Source organism: Heptranchias perlo, chromosome 11 (assembly GCF_035084215.1).
Source record: "Heptranchias perlo isolate sHepPer1 chromosome 11, sHepPer1.hap1, whole genome shotgun sequence".
NCBI lineage: Eukaryota > Metazoa > Chordata > Chondrichthyes > Hexanchiformes > Hexanchidae > Heptranchias > Heptranchias perlo.
The window spans coordinates 9,723,519-9,744,080 of NC_090335.1; the positions used below are offsets into that span (position 1 = coordinate 9,723,519).

The 20,562-nt window shown below is 46.2% G+C and overlaps 1 protein-coding gene across 3 annotated transcripts in view; it reads right to left on the reverse strand.

Annotated features, from left to right (window-relative positions):
- enox1 (ecto-NOX disulfide-thiol exchanger 1) overlaps positions 1 to 20,562 on the reverse strand; it is a 393,944-nt gene that overhangs the window by 87,766 nt on the left and 285,616 nt on the right. For all 3 annotated transcript variants that reach the window (XM_067992518.1, XM_067992517.1, XM_067992519.1), the window contains exon 9: positions 808 to 992. In XM_067992518.1, coding sequence (XP_067848619.1) covers positions 808 to 992 — 185 coding nt within the window. The remainder of the gene's footprint in view (positions 1 to 807; positions 993 to 20,562) is intronic.

Consider the following 20,562-nt stretch of genomic DNA (forward strand, 5'->3'; position numbering starts at 1 on the left):
TAAGCTGCAGGACTACGCACTGGGTGCTGGAAGGTGGGATTAGAATGGGCACCTGGTTGTTCTTTGAGCCGGCGCGGAGACGATGGGCCGAATGGCCCCCTTCTGTGCTGTATATTTTCTATGGTTCTATGGCATTTTAAAAAAATTGTGTTTTTCAAAAAATTTTCTTTGAACACTTTTGTTTATTAGTTATAAAAATATTGGACATGGGAAAAAGGCTGTTTCACTGACAGTCAAGAATCATCCAATCCGATAACTAAGAGTCTATTCGCTTTCCAATTCGTGGAGGACGGTGGTGCACTGCAAGGATGGACATGTTGGGCGACCAATGGCAGGAGTGTGGGGGCGGGGCGGTTGGAGACAGGAGGTCATGTGATGAGACCTCCAGGAATACGTCCAACCAGAGTTGGTAACCCTGCGCATAACACATGCCCAAACCGACTGTCTAAATCCCTGGGGTAGATGTACCTGAGCTAATGCCTGCTCCAAGGAATTCCCCGGCCCACGTATATACAGCTAATTCATTATTATAAAGCAATACACTTTGCCATCCAGGTTTTTTTTAAATTAAGGTGACCCTGACACACTTTAGTCTTTTATTTTAAGCAACCTGTATTCAGCTGTGCTATAGTCAACCATGATATTGTGGTGTAAAGAGAATTGTACTTAGCCCCTGAATTAATTTCACATTTGAGGGTACTGTACATGACCCATCTTTTGGTGCTTGTGAGGTTCTTGATCCCCCCTCTCGGCAGAGTACATTCTCCATATTTTAAAGCACTGATTACCTGCTGTTTATTCACTTACTTGTTGCATGCCTTGCATTGCCTGCTGTTGAAACTGGAGCTGCTGATCCTTGGTGTGGTTTTCGTCCGTGCGGTAGAACTTTCCCTGTTCCTGTTTAAGCAGCTCCACTTCATTTCTGTAGGCATCCAGCTGCCACCTCAGGCTGTCATTCTCCTCCTTCAATGCATGTGCTTGGGCAGCTAGAGCTAAAGCAGGGGAGGAAATTAAAACTATTAACCGTCTTGACCATTCTTAGCCTTGGATGCTTACAACATGCGTCCAGTCCGAATCCCTGCTCCAATATTTCAGGAGTCCAATACTGAGACTGTAAGGAAAGGGTTCATTCTTTCTACTGACTGATAGCTTTTGCCTGTTAAGTGTGTTTCAATGTTCAGTGGGAATTAAAAGTTACCACATAGAGACTTTAGCTGATAAGCATTCAGCTACAAGCTTTCCTTGTCTGAGCCCCATAGATATCTCAGCTATCTTCCTAAGGATTAACTTCTCCAAGGACACATCTGCGCAAGGCAAGTGATAACTCGCCTCTGGGAGAGTACTGGGTCCCTGTAATTGTCTCCAGTTGAATGATTTGATTGACAGCTCAGTAAAAGCAAAGCCATGATATAGCGAATGGGAATTATTCTTGTTAAAACTGAAGTCCAGCTAATTGATGAGGTAATACTTTGAAGCATGCGGATCCTCGTGTAGACAGAGTGAAAAAAATCTATTAAGAACACATACTTCAGAATTCGACCTGGCTTGGCCTGCTGATCCCCTCGAGCTCGGGAACTGTAACGTGTGAATTCTTTGGTGAGGTACTATTATGTGTACGTGTAATTGTTATTAATAATAGTTATCATTGTATCTTTAATTCCTGATTGCCAATAAATACCTTTCAACTCTATTATCTTGAGGAATTACTTATAAACTTCTAAGTAAGGACATCCATTCCCTAACAAGACCATTGATATCATATACACGTGTTAATATTATTCAGTTAACAGGTATTCTATTGAACAGGGGGTACATGGGTAGATCGAGCAATGATGCTATTCTGTGCTTTTGTTGCTCTTCAGCTAATACAAACAGGCCAATAAAACTACCCCATAATACCATATGTAACAACAATACGGGGCGTATTTACTGACCTGTGCTATTCCCATATGAATCCTTGGTGTACTCATTCTCAATCCCTCTCCAATGTACCATTAACTTGTTCCTTTCTAATTAGATAATCATTTGGTTTTAAAAAGCACACTGAGGGATATAGTACGTGCTCATCCTGGCACTGGTTGGAAGATATACCCCTATATCTAATAAAGTCCAGAAGAGAATTTGTATGTAAATCTATTAAACAGCCATGTCCATGAAGTGTAAGTCTGTAGTATGAGTGTTGACCTGAACTTGTACATTGTTTATGATAGAGAGAACTTGCATTTATAAAGCATCTTCACACATCCTCAGGCTGTCCCAAAGTATTTCACATCAACTAGATTACTTTTGAAGTACACTGTTGAACACACACTGTTGTTATGTACTAAACACAACACTTAGCTAACACAACATGATCCCACAAACAGCAGATGAACGCCTGGTCGATTAAACTATTTTCTTAGTGGTGTTGGTTGAGGGAGGAATGTTGGCCAAGAAAGTCTGTAGAACACGCTGCTCTTTTTGGGATCTTTTATATCCACCTGAACAGGAACATGAGACTTCGATTTGGCATCTCATCCAAATAGCTGGCACCTCCGACAATACAGCACTCCCTCAGTACTGACCTGGGCCTAAGTTACGTGCTCAGGTCCTGGTGCACCTTCTGTCTCATAGGTGAGATTGCTAACTGAGCCAAGCTGGCACCATGTCATACTTTCACCAACAGAAGCCCATACCTATCTGGGTAAGGTAGTGTAGTGCTTATGCTACTCAACTAGTAATCCAGAGGCCTGGATTAATAATCCAGAGAACAACATGTTCAAATCGCACCATGGCAGTTTGAGAATTTAAATTCAATTTAAAGAATCTGGAAATAATAAACTGGTATCAATTATCATACTAACCCAACAGGTTCACTAATGTCCTTTAGGGAAGGAAACCCGCTGTCCTTACGTGGTCTGGCCTTTTTGCGACTCCAGTCCCACACCAATGTGGTTGACTTCTAATTGCCTTCTGAAGTGGCCGAGTAAGACACTCAGTCAGGGCAACGAGGGATGGTCAATAAATGCCAGCCTTGCCAGTGATGCCCAAATCCCAAGATTGAATATTAAAAAAAATGTTTTAACTAAACACACAGAGACATTGGGAGAGCTGTCCCACAGACCAGTCAAGCAACAGCCTGACATAGCCATACTCACAGAATCATACCTTTCAGCCAACGTCCCAGACTCTTCCATCACCATCCCTGGGTATGTCCTGTCCCACCGGCAGGACAGACCCACCAGAGGTGGCGGTACAGTGATATACAGTCAGGAGGGAGTGGCCCTGGGAGTCCTCAACATTGACTCCGGGCCCCATGAAATCTCCTGGCATCAGGTCAAACATGGGCAAAGAAACCTCCTGCTGATTACCACCTACCGCCCTCCCTCAGCTAATGAATCAGTCCTCCTCCATGTTGAGCACCACTTGGAGGAAGCACTGAGGGTAGCAAGGGCACAGAATGTACTCTGGGTGGGGGACTTCAATGTCCATCACCAAGAGTGGCTCGGTAGCATCACGACTGATCGAGCTGGCCGAGTCCTGAAGGACACAGCTGCCAGACTGGACCTGCGGCAGGTGGTGAGCGAACCCAACACGAGGGAAAAGCCTACTTGACCTCGTCCTCACCAATCTACCTGTCGCAAATGCATCTGTCCATGACAGTATTGGTAGGAGTGACCACCGCACAGTCCTCCTGGAGACAAAGTCCCGTCTTCGCAGTGAGGACACCATCCAACGTGTTGTGTGGCACTACCACCGTGCTAAATGGGATAGATTCAGAACAGATCTAGCAGCTCAAAACTGGGCATCCATGAGGCGCTGTGGGCCATCAGCAGCAGCAGAATTGTATTCCAGCACAATCTGTAACCTCATGGCCTGGCATATTCCTCACTCTACCATTACCATCAAACCAGGGGATCAACCCTGGTTCAATGAAGAGTGTAGAAGAGCATGCCAGGAGCAGCACCAGACGTACCTAAAAATGAGGTGCCAACCTGGTGAAGCTACAACTCAGGACTACATGCATGCTAAACGGCGGAAGCAACATGCTATAGACAGAGCTAAGCGATTCCACAACCAACGGATCAGATCAAACCTCTGCAGTCCTGCCACATCCAGTTGTGAATGGTGGTGGACAATTAAACAACTAACGGGAGCAGGAGGCTCTGCAAACATCCCCATTCTCAATGATGGCGGAGTCCAGCACGTGAGTGCAAAAGACAAGGCTCAAGCGTTTGTAACCATCTTCAGCCAGAAGTGCCGAGTGGATGATCCATCTCGGCCTCCTCCCGATATCACCACCATCACGGAAGCCAGTCTTCAGCCAATTCGATTCACTCCACGTGATATCAAGAAACGGCTGAGTGCACTGGAGACAGCAAAGGCTATGGGCCCTGAAAACATTCCGGCTGTAGTGCTGAAGACTTGTGCTCCAGAACTAGCTGCGCCTCTAGCCAAACTGTTCCAGTACAGCTACAACACTGGCATCTACCTGACAATGTGGAAAATTGCCCAGGTATGTCCTGTCCACAAAAAGCAGGACAAATCCAATCCGGACAATTACTGCCCCATCAGTCTACTCTCAATCATCAGTAAAGTGATGGAAGGTGTCATCGACAGTGCTATCAAGAGGCACTTACTCACCAATAACCTGCTCACTGATGCTCAGTTTGGGTTCCGCCAGGACCACTCGGCTCCAGACCTCATTACAGCCTTGGTCCAAACATGGACAAAAGAGCTGAATTCCAGAGGTGAGGTGAGAGTGACTGCCCTTGACATCAAGGCAGCATTTGACAGAGTGTGGCACCAAGGAGCCCTAGTAAAATTGAAGTCAATGGGAATCAGGGGGAAAACACTCCAGTGGCTGGAGTCATACCTAGCACAAAGGAAGATGGTAGTGGTTGTTGGAGGCCAATCATCTCAGCCCCAGGACATTGCTGCAGGAGTTCCTCAGGGCAGTGTCCTAGGCCCAACCATCTTCAGCTGCTTCATCAATGACCTTCCCTCCATCATAAGGTCAGAAATGGGGATGTTCGCTGATGATTGCACAGTGTTCAGTCCCATTCGCAACCCCTCAGATAATGAAGCAGTCCGAGCCTGCATGCAGCAAGACCTGGACATCATCCAGGCTTGGGCTCATAAGTGGCAAGTAACATTCATGCCAGACATGTGCCAGGCAATGACCATCTCCAACAAGAGAGAGTCTAACCACCTCCCTTTGACATTCAACGGCATTACCATCGCCGAATCCCACACCATCAACATCCTGGGGGTCACCATTGACCAGAAACTTAACTGGACCAGCCATATAAATATTGTGGCTACAAGAGCAGGTCAGAGGCTGGGTATTCTGCGGCGAGTGACTCACCTCCTGACTCCCCAAAGCCTTTCCACCATCTACAAGGCACAAGTCAGGAGTGTGATGGAAAACTCTCCACTTGCCTGGATGAGTGCAGCTCCAACAACACTCAAGAAGCTCGACACCATCCAGGACAAAGCAGCCCGCTTGATTGGCACCCCATCCACCACCCGAAACATTCACTCCCTTCACCACCGGCGCACTGTGGCTGCAGTTTGTACCATCCACAGGATGCACTGCAGCAACTCGCCAAGGCTTCTTCAACAGCACCTCCCAAACTCGCGACCTCTACCACCTAGAAGGACAAGAGCAGCAGGTACATGGGAACAACACGACCTGCACGTTCCCCTCCAAGTCACACACCATCCCGACTTGGAAATATATCGTCGTTCCTTCTTCGTCGCTGGGTCAAAATCCTGGAACTCCCTTCCTAACAGCACTGTGGGAGAACCTTCACCACACGGACTGCAGCGGTTCAAGAAGGTGGCTCACCACCACCTTCTCAAGGGCAATTAGGGATGGGCAATAAATGCCGGCCTCGCCAGCGACGCCCACATCCCATGAACGAATATAAAAAAAAAGCACAAGCCGCTCGTTAGCATTAGTCTCCTTATTACGCTTAATCTCGCAGGTCACATGTGAATGGCATTCTATGAATGAATTGCATGTAAACGGGCACAATTAAATCACAATTTTTGCACAATTATAATTTACAGGAAAAGCAACATTTAACGATAACGTCACAGCAGTCTGAAACTCAGTGCTTTACTGAGAGCTTCTGCAGTAATACAATAGGCCAGTGAAAGGATGAAAGAATACTGTACTAGCTTATATGTTCGGTAGTGACAAGGCTTCTGACTGCAAACTGGCAGTGCTGCCTCTAATTTATCAGTGAACTGCTCATACAATGTATTCACTACAGCGATAAAACAAAGTAACGATAAACTTCCCAATGAAATAAAAGCTGAATTCCTAAAAAAAAAATCAGTTTAACAATCTGGAAATGAATGAAACTAATTTGACTGTTGTTCGTGAATTCTTTCCAGGAGGGAACAGAACGACTCACAAACTAAATCTTGGGGATGACAAAGTTGCAGGTCATTAAAACGTGTTGAAAACAAGACTATCAGAGTTCAGATACCAGAACAGTGCTCTCAGAGCAGCAGGGGGCCTATTGAAATCTCCGGCAAGAAAAGGAGGGGGCCTGGTGAGATCTCCAGAAATGAGAAGGGACCTGGTGTGATAATCAGCAAGGAGAAGGGACCTGGTGATATCTCCAGAAACGAGAAGGGACCTGGTGAGATATTCAGAAACGAGAAGGGACTTGGTGAGATATTCAGCAAGGAAAGGGGGCCTGGTGAGATATTCAGCAATGAGAGGGGGCCTGGTGAGATATTCAGCAAGGAAAGGGGACCTGGTGAGATATTCAGCAAGGAGAGGGGGCCTGGTGAGATATTCAGAAACGAGAAGGGACTTGGTGAGATATTCAGCAAGGAGAGGGGGCCTGGTGAGATATTCAGCAAGGAAAGGGGGCCTGGTGAGATATTCAGAAACGAGAAGGGACTTGGTGAGATATTCAGCAAGGAGAGGGGGCCTGGTAAGATATTCAGCAATGAGAGGAAGCTGGTGAGATATTCAGCAATGAGAGGGGGCCTGGTAAGATATTCAGCAATGAGAGGGGGCCTGGTGAGATATTCAGCAATGAGAGGGGGCCTGGTGAGATATTCAGCAATGAGAGGGGGCCTCGTAAGATATTCAGCAATGAGAGGGGGCCTGGTGAGATATTCAGCAAGGAGAGGGGGCCTGGTGAGATATTCAGCAAGGAAAGGGGACTTGGTGAGATATTCAGCAAGGAGAGGGGGCCTGGTGAGATATTCAGCAACGAGAGGGGGCCTGGTGAGATATTCAGCAAGGAGAGGAAGCCTGGTGAGATATTCAGCAATGAGAGGGGGCCTGGTGAGATATTCAGCAATGAGAGTGGGCCTGGTGAGATATTCAGCAAGGAGAGGGGGCCTGGTGAGATATTCAGCAAGGAGAGGGGGCCTGGTGAGATATTCAGCAAGGAGAGGGGGCCTGGTGAGATATTCAGCAAGGAGACGAAGCTTGGTGAGATATTCAGCAATGAGAGGGGGCCTGGTGAGATCACCAGCAACTAGAGAGTGCCTGATGAGATCAATATCGGGCTGACCTGAGTCATAGAATTCTGAATTTCAAATCCTTTGGTTGTAATGAACACTTGCAGAAAATAATTTAAGTTATAGACACACTCAGATGCTGTATTCAGTTTTCAGGAACATTCCACATTATGGATTTATTTTTAACCGTTTATTTGGAAGATGACATGAATAATTTTAGCCACCTAAAGAGTCTCAGATTAAGCAAACTGGGGGTGAAATTGGATCTTGTTTCTCCCCCTATCTTGGGCGCAAAATGGGGGCAGGAAGATCCAATTTCACGGGGCTACGACCTGTGTCCCATGGGCACCTGAAATAAGCTTGACGCCATAAAGGCTTGGGCAATATTCAGGTGGCCCTGGCAGCCGTCTTAAGCAGGCATTAGGCTCCTTGCATATGCTAATGAGGGGCCTTAAGCCTGTTTAAGGACTCCTGTCCAAAATTGGTCAGAAACTGAGCAGACCATGTGCTGGGCAGTCTTTCCGGTTCCTTCTGCGGCCTAACCAGCGACCCTCAAAAGGACTGCCGGAGGTTGCCAATTTAAAGGTAAGGTTTTTCTTTTTAACTTAACTTGGCACGAGGAGGAGCAGGTGGTTTTCCTCTGCCTGTCTGCCTCCCCATCCTCCCCCGCTTCCATTCTCCCGGTACTGCCCTGAGGGCCTCTGCCGACATCACAACTCGGCCTAGAGGAAACGGACGAGCTGCCTCAGGAGGCCCGGCTGGCACCCCCAGCTTGCCAGAATTACTCAGAGGAGGCCCAAGGCCCAACTTCGAATGAAACTTGGGCCTTTGGATTCTGGCATGCCCTGCGAGCACGATGACTATTTCGGGCCCCAAAAACAGGCCTGATTGCTCCCCCACTCTCACTTTCATCAATAGCATGTGCAGGCACATCAGTGCCCCACAGCGTGCGTACAATATACATCAAACCCAATGCACAATGACGAAGAAGAAGTGTTTTGATGTATTTTAACTAAGAATTGAAAGTATCACAGCAGAGCAGAGATTTTGCTTTACTCTGTAGGGTTGGGGTTCAAACCCGCTTCACCAAAAGACATTTGAAGGAAAGGGTTAACTGTACCCTTTTTAAACAGACATTTGAAAACCTGCAAAGTAATGTGGTAAACTGTGTTCTCACAAATTCTGTTTTTCCCTCACTGACGCTGATGGCATTGGAGAAGTATGAGTTTCAGGATCGAAGAGATTTTACTGTGGATAGATATCGAGATTATTAAAGCGATATCTAGTTTAAAGCGTTGTCAGGCTTTCAAAACACATGGGCTTTTGGAAGCACAAGCTTTTTAACACAGCAGGGGGTAATGTAAGAAAGGCAACGAGGGCACAGATCAAAGGCTTTGGATCGGGAAAGCAATGATAGGTGTGAACAAAGCATGGGCCTCTCATACCTATCTGGTAATCTGTTCACAGAACTGAGATTTGCAAAACATCAAATAGTAATGCACCCAGCATATGGTCAAATGGTATGAGGAATGGATTTGAAGCCATTGAAATAATCTAAATTAGAGACATCAGGACCATTAAGACTGTTTGTGCATGAAAATGAAAGGGGCTATCTCTACATGAAAGGCCATAAACAGAGATTGTAAAGGGGCCTTTTAGAACCCATTGTTCGAGCATATGGGGGGTAATTTTAAACCCCAAGAATGGGTGGGTTGGGGGCGAGTGGGAGTTTAAAATAGCTGTTTTTTGGATTGCGACTGCAACCCGGCTTTATTTCCGAGTTTAATGCATAAAAGTACAGGCTTCCCACTGGGAACGCAAAGTCCGAAAATTTTGCGGTTGCGACCCAAAAAACCCATCTATTTTCAACTCCCACCCGCCCCCAACCCTCCCGTTCTTGGGGGTTAAAATCACCCGCATGGTCTTTTCAGAGTCTCCAGTCACATGGTCAGAGCCAAAACTGTCAATCACTGAAGTATGTTAGTGATCGAGGGAGCGATTGGACAAAAAGAATGACCCGCCCCAATCCTACGTCCTACTGGTAAAAACAATACAAAAGGAAGACTTTGTGTGAAGAACAGGCTCTTCACCACGCGGCAGTGACAGGGAACGCACACTGCAGTCGAACATCACGCAAGAAGACGAGGACCTCATGGACTAAAGAGCTGATCAATCTTCAGGCCCGATGAGCAAAATCCTTGGTTTAAGGTTGTATATATTACATGATTTGCCTGATGTGTGTATGAATTGTTAAATCATTATATAATAACATTGCGAATTATTGAGTGTACAGCGGGATTTTATAGAGGAAAGTCATATGTATGGTTTGATTTTGCTTCATGAATGCTCGTATGAATGATAACATCATCAAATAATTACTTTTGATTAACAAAACTACCGTGAGTGAGGGTGACTTTCTTGACTATTCGCCCAGATCCAAGAATCACAGGAAATAAGGAATACCTTACACTTTAATCAATTATTTTAAACACATGGATTTAAATCCATTCACCCATGGCATTATTTTTCAGTTTGAGGGCTGCAGTGAGAAAATTGGCGTAAATGCAGGAAATTTGCAATCACCATTGACGCTATGATAATCAATATAATGCACCATTTCGATGAGGGTATTAGCATAGCGGTGCCAAATATCCAGGAAGCTACGGCATGGCATGAATAATGGCGCAACTCACTTATGTGGTAATTTCCTGGGACTTGTACGGTGTTAAAACACGCCCACCGCCGTACATGTGGCATTCCAATGGTGCAAGTCTCCAGGAAATTATTGTTTACCGACATTGTAATATTGGAGGAAGAAGAGAAGGACAAGGAAGAGATCATGGTCAGTGACCATCATCTCAGAGTCAGGACGATGCTGATAGAACAGCCAGAAATTCTACCCGAACGAAAGAAGGAGGAATCCATCCTTACAACTTGTATAGGGCCACCACGCAAATAAAAACATTCAGGGGGGAAAAAAATCGATAGTGCCTATTATTGGGCGTGGGTAGCGTGATCCGCTATTAACCCGCGCCCAATGGCCCCTGCATAGGCAGGACGAGAACTTCGTCCGGCCTCAGGACTCACCATCAAGCTGCATTGGAATCCAGGCCTTGCACTTCGATTCAATGCAATTTGCACTTTCCACCAGCAGGGCGAGACCCAATCTCTTAAAGGGAGGATGTCACTTAAAGGTAGCCGGTACCTGTTATTTGCTGAAAATAAGTCTGCTGTTTGCACGGAGTCTGAACGGAGGTCAGACATCGCACATGTAAAACACAAATGCACGTCTCGTCCCTATGTTTAAACACTGATGAGTTATGTTAAAACATTGAATAAAGGTTGCGCACCATTAAATCCCACATCCTCCAATCTGCATTGCCAGACCTCACCAATCTGCCGATCTGAGTTGGTACCAGGCCTGCGAGAGTCCGTGCACCAAGGTTCTCTGCTGATGCACTAGAGACCTTGGGTGCAAGAGGTGGACAGAAGGAGGGACATTCTATATCCTTGGGGGGGGGGGGAAATTGCAAGAGGCCCTCCAGACATCTCCCCAAAAGCCAGCGGGAGGCATTGGGGACGAAGTCAATGCCAGGCACACAGCATCATGAACATGGATGCAGTGCAGGAAGAAGTTCAATGCTTTGATATGAGTGGTCAAGGTGAGTGAGGTCAACTGTCAAGTGGCGTCTCCTACCAACTGCACCACGCACTACACCCCCCATCACCCACACACCAATAAACTCTTTCCATCAGTACTCAACTCTGCCAATCAGGTACTTCCTCTCACCCTCACACATTACCACTGTTACAAGCCACCCACCAACAACTCACAGGCTACACACACTGGCAGCTATTCAACCATGATAGGCACATCATCCAGGCACACGTCCCGCTTTCTTGCAAGAGAAGGTGGCGCATATCAGGAGGCAGCAAGTGGCAGTGGCATTTAGCCCCTCGAGCCTGTTCCACCATTCAATGAGATCATGGTGGACCTGTGACCTAACTCCATATACCCACCTTAGCCCCATATCCCTTCATACCATTGGTTCACAGAAATCAATCAATCTCAGATTTAACATTCACAAGTGAGCTAGCATCAACTGCCGTTTGCAGAAGAGCGTTCCAAACTTCTCCCACCCTTTGCATGTAGAAGCATTTCCTAACTTCACTCCTGCACGTCCTGACTCTAAATGTTAGGCTATGTCCCTGTGTCCCAGTATTCTAGTATCGGAGACCTCCAAAAACAGTTACAAATGGATCAGCAGCCAGAAGCAATAATCCGGCAACTAACCTGTAAATCCTGCATGGTCCCTTTAAATAGCGCCGGTGGGGGGTCCTCCATGCACTCCAGGACACGTTCAGATGGTCGGGGTTAAGACTGTGCATTGAGTTGAGCGTTAAGTCCCAAAATGGTGTCCATCACTTTAAATCAGCGTTGCACACTGATTGTATCCATTTTCTCCTTACTTTACATGCAGCTGGCGTTCGGTATTTGCGCCTGCGCTAATTCCTATACCAAGATGGTGTCCAGCGCATGTCACGCTGGAAATGTGCGTGCGCAGCCAAGATGCCAAAACAATGGGCGCTACATGGCCCAATTTCTAGCCCATTTTCTTAATCACTATTTTCAGGCACATTAGACATGGACAATTTGTTAAAAAGTATATACTAGCACATCTCCCAGTGGTGTTTCTTGTGGTGAGATGGAGGATAAGCTGTTTTCTAGCAGTAGGGGTATTACACCATGGAAGGCACAACATCAGGGCCTGAGTGACTGAACTGGGCCTATTTTCCTCCCCAGCTGTACTTAGGAGCAAGTCAGAGAGAACGTGGCCGAAATGGACTCAATCTGACCTAATCTGAACCCGCCTGTAATTGCGGATTTAGGCCATGATCCCAGGCCTTCCCTATTGCAGGCTCAGCCCCACCCCTTAGTGGGGGAGCAAGTGTAGCCTCTGAGAGGCTGACATCAGCGGTAAAGGCCACCAGCTCCGGGGAATTCAGACTGCTGTCCAAAAACTGGGAGAACTACCTGCCCTTCTACAAATAATATCATGGGATCGTTCACATCCAATTAAACCAGCAGCCAGGGCCTCAATTCAGTACCAGACCATTCAATGCATTGACTGAACAACATGAAGGATGTGCTCATTTTCTAATGCTGCTGTTGTCTGTGAATTATTATGTTATTAGGAATATCTCTCCAGAGTTATTTCATTCTATCCAAACACTGTCATCTAATTTTCCAGTTCATTTCATCATTTATTAAAATTTGAGAATGGTTGCCATGCAGTTTGTTTCTATACTTTGCCTTTTTCAGTCCAAGGTGTTTACCAATGTGACAGGGATCGAAACACTGGGGTAAAGATTCTGAGTTTCCACTCCCGACAGAGGCCTTCACTCAGAGCAGATTACAGAGTTGTCCACACCTCCATTCCATGGCCCTCACCATTTTCCACTTATTCATTTTAAAAATTGGAAAATCAAGCAGAAGATGACAGAATGGGACGGATTTTGCTGTGAAAATAATGTTGAGGCTGACAGCTCACTGTTATTTGGGCGCAAATCGGACAGCAACTTCCAGCGAGCGCACATGCGCAGTTAAACACGAAAATCCGGAAGTTGCTGTCTGAGATGCGCTGCCCCTCTGTAAGCTGAGTGAAAACAGCATCTCTCCGTGTGAAGTTCCTGCACTGACATCGTAGATACAGATTAAACTCGCCACAAGAAGTTAGGGCTTGTCCATTCCAGTGGCAAGTCTTAATTACTGCCAAATAACCTCTCTGGCACTGAACATTAATTTTTACAAGACTGGAGTCTCATTCCTTCAGATTTTAATTATTGTTGGAGATTTAAAAAAAATGCAAATAAAACATTTTTAAAAAACTTTTTCTTCCTGTCTCTTTTTTCTCTCTCTCAATCCGATCTTTCTTTCCCTCTCTTTACTTCTCTTTCTGTACCTGATTTGACATTGAATTCACTATTTGAACTTACACTTCCTAGTTCAGACTCTGTGCTGTTAATTAACGATTCTTCAATCCGACTGGTTAAGGAGACACACGGTTGCTTGCCCTGTTCACACAGGTCCCAGACGCCCTGTTTGGATGTTTGTCTGACAGTAACTTGCCGTGCAAAACCCTAGGGAAAGTCTAACGAACAGCTGGTGTTGTCCGTCGCCCCCTCACCGCAAAATCTGGCCCACGATTTCTGCTGCTCTCAGGCCCAATCACCTTTTGGGGAAAGGTAGCTTTGGAACGGACAATGGAGTTTGAATGGTAACTTGCAAGAAAGCTTAACTGTTGCATCTTTTAGGGGAAAATAGATAATCATTTGAAGCAGAGGGAGATACAGAGCTATGGGGTAGAGCAGTACCCTGGGATTCATTTTGGATTGCTCTGGATAAAGCTGACACTGACATGATGGGCCAAATGAGGCCATACATCTCTATAGTTCTATTGTAGTTTAATTAGATTAGATATTTGAAAACACAGGAATATAGAACGAGAGTTCACCATTTGGCCCAGTGAGTCTGGTCCACCATTCGTTAGCTGTGGCAGTTTTTTTATCTTCTTAATCCCAAATCCCCACCCTTTGCCTAATCCCTTAATACCCTTCATTTATTCCCAAGTAAGTATCTACCTCCCCTTTAAACATCTCCATTCTGCATCTATGACCTTCTAGGGCTGTGCAACTCACATTCTCTCCTTTTCTGTAATAAGAGGATTTGATGTCTGAGATGCACTTTCAGGCCAGATCACGTTGGCATATTTTACCGATTAAGGGTAGAGCTTGTGTTTTGTTGGCTGTTTTATCCATCCTGCAGTTCAACATCAAAGTCAAACTGCCAGCCGGACAGAGCTATTCCTGTACTGATAGGTGGGCAATGAGTTTTGTTATGTACTCGCAAATCTCCCGTGGCATTGCTCACATAGTTTCCAAGGTCTTCTAAGAACACAGGTATTATTTAAAGCTAGTGGAGAGGTATAAAAATCAATCAAAAAGGCTAATGGACACTTTCCAACACTTTCTTGTCTGCATAACGACAGACTGATTAATACATTTTTATTAAGTGTTGCCGTGCTTGTGTTTAATGTCTTTTGTTAATGCACTTTTCTTGTTAGCCTTTATCTCAAGGGGGATGGATTATAAAGGGGAGGGAGTTATGTTTCAGTTGTATAGAGCCTTTGTCAGGCCATATCTGGAGTACTGTGTTCAGTTCTGGGCACCGCACCTCAGGAAGGATATATTGGTCTTGGGGGGAGGGGGGGAGGGGGATGCAGTGCAGATTCACCAGAATGATACCAGGGATTAAAGGGTTAAATTATGAGCATAAACTTGGCTTCTATTCCCTTGAGTTTAAAAGATTGAGGGGGTGATCTGATCGAGGTGTTTAAAATGTTAAAAAAGGATTCAAAAGGGTTAGAGAAACTATTTCCTCTGATGGGGGAATCAAGAACGAGGGGACATAATCTTAAAATTAGAGCCAGGCCATTTAGGAGGGAAATCAAAAAACACTCTTTTTTCACACAAACATTGGAAGAAACCTGCAATTCCCTTCCCCAAAAAGCTGTGGATGTTGGGAGACAATTGGAGCTTTCAAGAGTGAGAGCGATAGATTTTTGTTAGGTAAGGGTGTCGAGGGATACGGAGCAAAGGTGGGTAAATGGAGTGATGCTACAGGTCAGCCATGATCTAGTTGAATGGCACAGCAGGCTCGAGGGGCTGAATGGCCTACTCCTGTTCCTATGTTCCTATTATGCCAAGTATTATTGTCAGGGACACTGACATATCAGCACTGGGGGCAGTGCCACGGTCTGTGAGCAATTGGGAAGGGGGCCCGGCATCTATTAGTACTAGGATTGGGTTCCAGGGTTTAGTATTATTGTGAGGGAGGTCCTGAGCTTCTGGAAACACTGGGGCAGGTTATGGGATCACTGGGAGATGAGTCCTGGCATCTCAGAGTATGGGAGGGGTGGACTCATGGTATGGGAGCATTGGGAGTGATTTCACTGGAAATGTAGTCTAAAGGTTTGTGAGCACTGAGGGGAGATCTCGGGATCTGGGACTGGAGCGGGGGACATCTGAGGAGGGGGTTCCTGGGGGTGCAGCTGGGGAAGACGTATCAGGGTATTGGGTGTTACTCACAAAGAGCACTTGAACCTGCTGTCAATCTAGGGAGGCTTCAAACACATTATTTGTGTAAACCTACTGCTTGTTTTTCTGGGGGGGGGGGGAGGAGTAAGTGGGGTATCATTGGGATTGAGATGGATCGAAGGTAACAGGCCTGGTGATGGAAGTTCAGAATTGCCACCCCTCTATGGCAGACCTGGTAATATGATAACTAAGCCAGCAGGTTTGTAGGACTCTAGTGCACAGCTGATGATTGACAAGTCGGCTTGACTCACTCATGAAACCTGCAGGGCCAAATCTGACACTGGGGGCTGGGACTCTTCCCACTCAGCTGCAGATTGCAGATTGCGGATGCCCTAACTATAATCTTTCAAAGTTCTCTAGATTCAGGAACTGTCCCACTAGATTGGAAAATTGCACATGTCACTCCACTTTTTAAGAAGGGAGAGAGAGGGAAACCGGGGAATTATAGACCAGTTAGCCTAACATCCGTTGTGTGGAAAATGCTGGAGTCTATAATTAAGGATAGGATGACTGAACACCTTGAGAATTTTCAGTTAATCAGAGAGAGCCAGCATGGATTTGTGAAAGGTAGGTCGTGTCTGACAAACCTGATTGAATTTTTTGAAGAAGTGACTAAAGTAGTGGACAGGGGAATGTCAATGGATGTTATTTATATGGACTTCCAGAAGGCATTTGATAAGGTCCCACATAAGAGACTGTTAGCTAAGATAAAAGCCCATGGAATCGAGGGAAAAGTACGGACTTGGTTAGGAAGTTGGCTGAGTGAAAGGCGACAGAGAGTAGGGATAATGGGTAGGTACTCACATTGGCAGAATGTGACTAGTGGAGTCCCGCAGGGATCTGTCTTGGGGCCTCAATTATTCACAATACTTATTAACGACTTAGATGAAGGCATAGAAAGTCTCATATCTAAGTTTGCCGATGACACAAAGATTGGTGGCATTGTAAGCAGTGTAGATGAAAACATAAAATTACAAAGGGATATTGATAGATTAGGTGAATGGGCAAAACTGTAGCAAATGGAATTCAATGTAGACAAATGTGAGGTCATCCACTTTGGATCAAAAAAGGATAGAACAGGGTACTTTCTAAATCGTAAAAAGTTAAAAACAGTGGATGTCCAAAGGGACTTAAGGGTTCAGGTACATAGATCATTGAAGTGTCATGAACAGGTACAGAAAATAATCAATAAGGCTAATGGAATGCTGGCCTTTATATCTAGAGGACTGGAGTACAAGGGGGCAGAAGTTATGCTGCAGCTATACAAAACCCTGGTTAGACCACACCTGGAGTACTGTGAGTAGTTCTGGGCACCGCACCTTCGGAAGGACATATTGGCTTTGGAGGGAGTGCAGCGTAGGTTTACTAGAATGATACCTGGACTTCAAGGGTTAAGTTACGAGGAGAGATTACACAAATTGGGGTTGTATTCTCTAGAGTTTCGAAGGTTAAGGGGTGATCTGATCGAAGTTTATTAGATATTAAGGGGAACGGATAGGGTGGATAGAAAGAAACTATTTCCACTGGTTGGGGATTCTAGGAGTAGGGGGCACAGTCTAAAAATTAGAGCCAGACCTTTCAGGAGCGAGATTAGAAAACATTTCTACACACAAAGGGTTGTAGAAGTTTGGAACTCTCTTCCGAAAACGGCAATTGAGACTAGCTCAATTGCTAAATTTAAATCTGAGATAGATAGCTTTTTGGCAACCAAAGATATTAAGGGATATGGGCCAAAGGCGGGTATGTGGAGTTAGATCACAGATCAGCCATGATCTTATCAAATGGCGGAGCAGGCATGAGGGGCTGAATGGCCTACTCCTGTTCCTATGTTCCTATGTTCCTAGATAGCCTCCAATCCAGTGCCCTAATGAGGCAGGGTGGTTCTGGCTAGACAGGCAGCGGGAAGCTAACCAGTGCTGGTAAACTGCATGGTTTTAGCTGGCTAAGCTCCAGCAGTACCCCAGCACACACTCGGTGTCCATAAGCCTTGGCTCAGCCAACCTGGACTTAGGTGAGTCGGATGTGTCCAAATGAGGAGAGAATATTCACTCCATATTGGGCAAATGGAAACTCTACGGGGTGGGGGTGGGGATTTTAAAACTCCCTCCTGCCAACCTGGTGGTTAATTCTCTACGGAGTAAATTACCCTCTGGTTTCTGGCCCGCTGCTGTTTTCTATATGTACGGTGCGGGATTGTTCCCAGTGTGGTATCCTGGATTGCCTTGTGGCCTGGATGCACGGAGTGATGGCAACATACTTCCTTTCGCCTCAGTAAATGACTTTTGTTTTATCGAGCCGGGCCTGACACTCCATCCAAACCTAGGAACTGAAGGGGCGGGGATCTGCCCCGAGAGTACTGGGCCAAACCCACCACAGCCATGATGTAAACACACAGTCCAGTTAGTGCTTCAAATGCCAGTACTTGCACTGCACGTACAAAATAACTAACACATTTAGAAATACATTACTAGATGGACAAAACACTGGCTGTAATCGCAAGCAGATGTATAAACGCAGTTTGATGGAAAAGTTGTTAAGTTCTTCAAAACAGCTGTTACTTGGGCAGCTGAGGTCAGTAACGAAATAGCTCAACACGGGTTAATCATTAATAAGTGATGAGGAAGAATCAGAAAACAACGGCCTGGATCTTCCTCTGAACTTCCACCCGATTGGGGCAGTAAACAGAGTAAAATGCCTTCTTAAAGGCGACCATCACCTGCATTCTTCTCTCAGCAATCCTCTAGTACCCTTTAAGGCCTGCCAGCAGTGTGCTCTGCCATACTTAAATGAGGTCAAGGGGCATGACTAACCCATTCGCCTCATTCCCCTCCGTACTCGCCCTAAGTGCCACAAGTAGTTACCGCCACTATGTCAGCGGTGACCGGGGCTGCTGCAAGGTATCCCCGAGGTGGGTACCACACTGAGGAGGATATTTTTGTGTGCTGCTACTCAAGGTTGGTATTTCTGTGCTTAGATAGTGATCGTTTTAGTACTTGGGGGTTAAGTCAGGACTTTTGCAGCCACTTTTACTCCGCTCCACTCAGAGTACCACTTTGCGCACTGGGCATGGATTTCCCAATGGGAATACCTTTATCTTGATGTTATGAAGAGGAAGAGGATGGAAGAGGCATCGTTGAAGGCTTCTCGGGTCAGGCATCACCTACATGTAGACGCTCAGTGGAAATAAAAATCAGGAGATGTAAAACGGGCTGCCGATTCGCTATCGCCCGGTTTACACTGTCGCACAAAGTCAAATTTACTCCGATTGTCACTGGCGGCCGCAGACCCTACAGTAGGTGCCTAGGCATCCCCACAGCATGAGGAGGGTGGACAAGAAGGAGAGGAAGTAGAACAGAAGAGGAAGCTGCCAGAGCAAGGAGGGAACAAATAGAAGCTCAGAACTTTCAATAAATAAAGGTTGGCTCAACAAGTAAAGTCACTTCAGAGCTGCTTGTTCGCCCTGCTGAAATCCACGCAAAGTCTCTCATCTCCTGCCAAGGTTCTGGATAAGTCAGAAGTCTACATTTCCCCCCCCCATCATCCAACTCTCAAAAGTTGACAGCAGAGGCAGAAATGAACTCACATCTCAATGTAAACCAGCTGTCTTTACTTTAAACAACATTCACCAGAAAGTGCAAACACAATCAATTCCCCCTTTCTCCAACTACTTCTTAACACCACGAGTATCCTTTGTGCCAGCTACCTTACTTACTGTAGTTTCAAGTCTAATACTCTTTACGAAGTGGTCCCTGAGTGAGATGAGGTGGAGCGGTGGGTGGCTGAGTTGGTTCCTGCAGAGACTTAGAGACCTGAGGTGACTCTTTTCTCAGGGGAGGTGCTGTTCCGTGGGATCAGCTTCCAGCTGCTTGGGTGTTGGGCCCATGTCTGACGCTCCCTCCTACGAAGGAATTGGGGGAGGCCTTAAGGAAGTGGGCTTGTGCCACTTTCTGGAGCAATAGTTCGAATTGTTCTCACTCCTTGTTGCCCACTGGTCCTGGGCATGGGCTCAGAAGCACTATTGGTTGGTGTCATCACACCTGACAGTCCTGATGAGGTCGTGGAAGCCTTGTGAAAGTGTTCTGTTCAATTCATCTACTGAAGCATTGGGTGCCCGCCACCATGGCAGCGGCCAATGTCCTTAGATGATATTCCTGGTGTCTTGAAGCAATTTCCCGAGCTGTCACAGAGTCCAGGGAATTCTGCAGGTCATGAGAAACTTCTGCAATGTGTTGCAGGTCCACCTACATGCCCATCATCCCCAGCACATTCATGGAAATGCTGCCGCTGACTCCACGAGATCGATCCTCCCGAATCATTGTTCTTTTGAAGACTGGACCTCTGAGGTATGGGTGGTAGACCATGTATATTGGCACCATAGCCTTGACGTACCTTGGCCACCCTTTTAATATCAGTGAACCTCCTTCTGATCCGTGGGGCAGTTCTTGGGTTGGTTGAAGTTGCACTGACAGCCCCTGACATCTCCCTTTGGACGGCCTGCACCAACTCTCTTTATAAGGCTTCCCGCCCTTAGTTCATCAGACAGTCCCTCCTGGACCTCACATCTGTCAGCGGCACTTCCATGAAAGCATCAAAAAAAATTTGTCTGGGCCTTCTAGCTGCTGACACCCCCAAGGCTGCTGCTTCTTCTGCAATCTTGCTGAAAAGTGATATTGTCTTTTAACTGCCTGTGGCCTTTTAAAGGCTGCACCAGAACTGTATTCCCTTCTCTCCTGGTGCCGGTTTCTGGCCCCCAAACTGTCTGCATGGCTAATGGGGATTGTGGGAGGAAGCAGCAGTGGGTAGCGGTGGTTTCACAAAGGCCACAAGCCCCCCAATGGGAGGAGAATCCAGGCCAAGGGCTTCGATTGTAACTCCGGGCTGGTCTTGAGTAGGCGAGCAGTAGTGTGAGTTAGAATCTCCAGAAATGAGGCC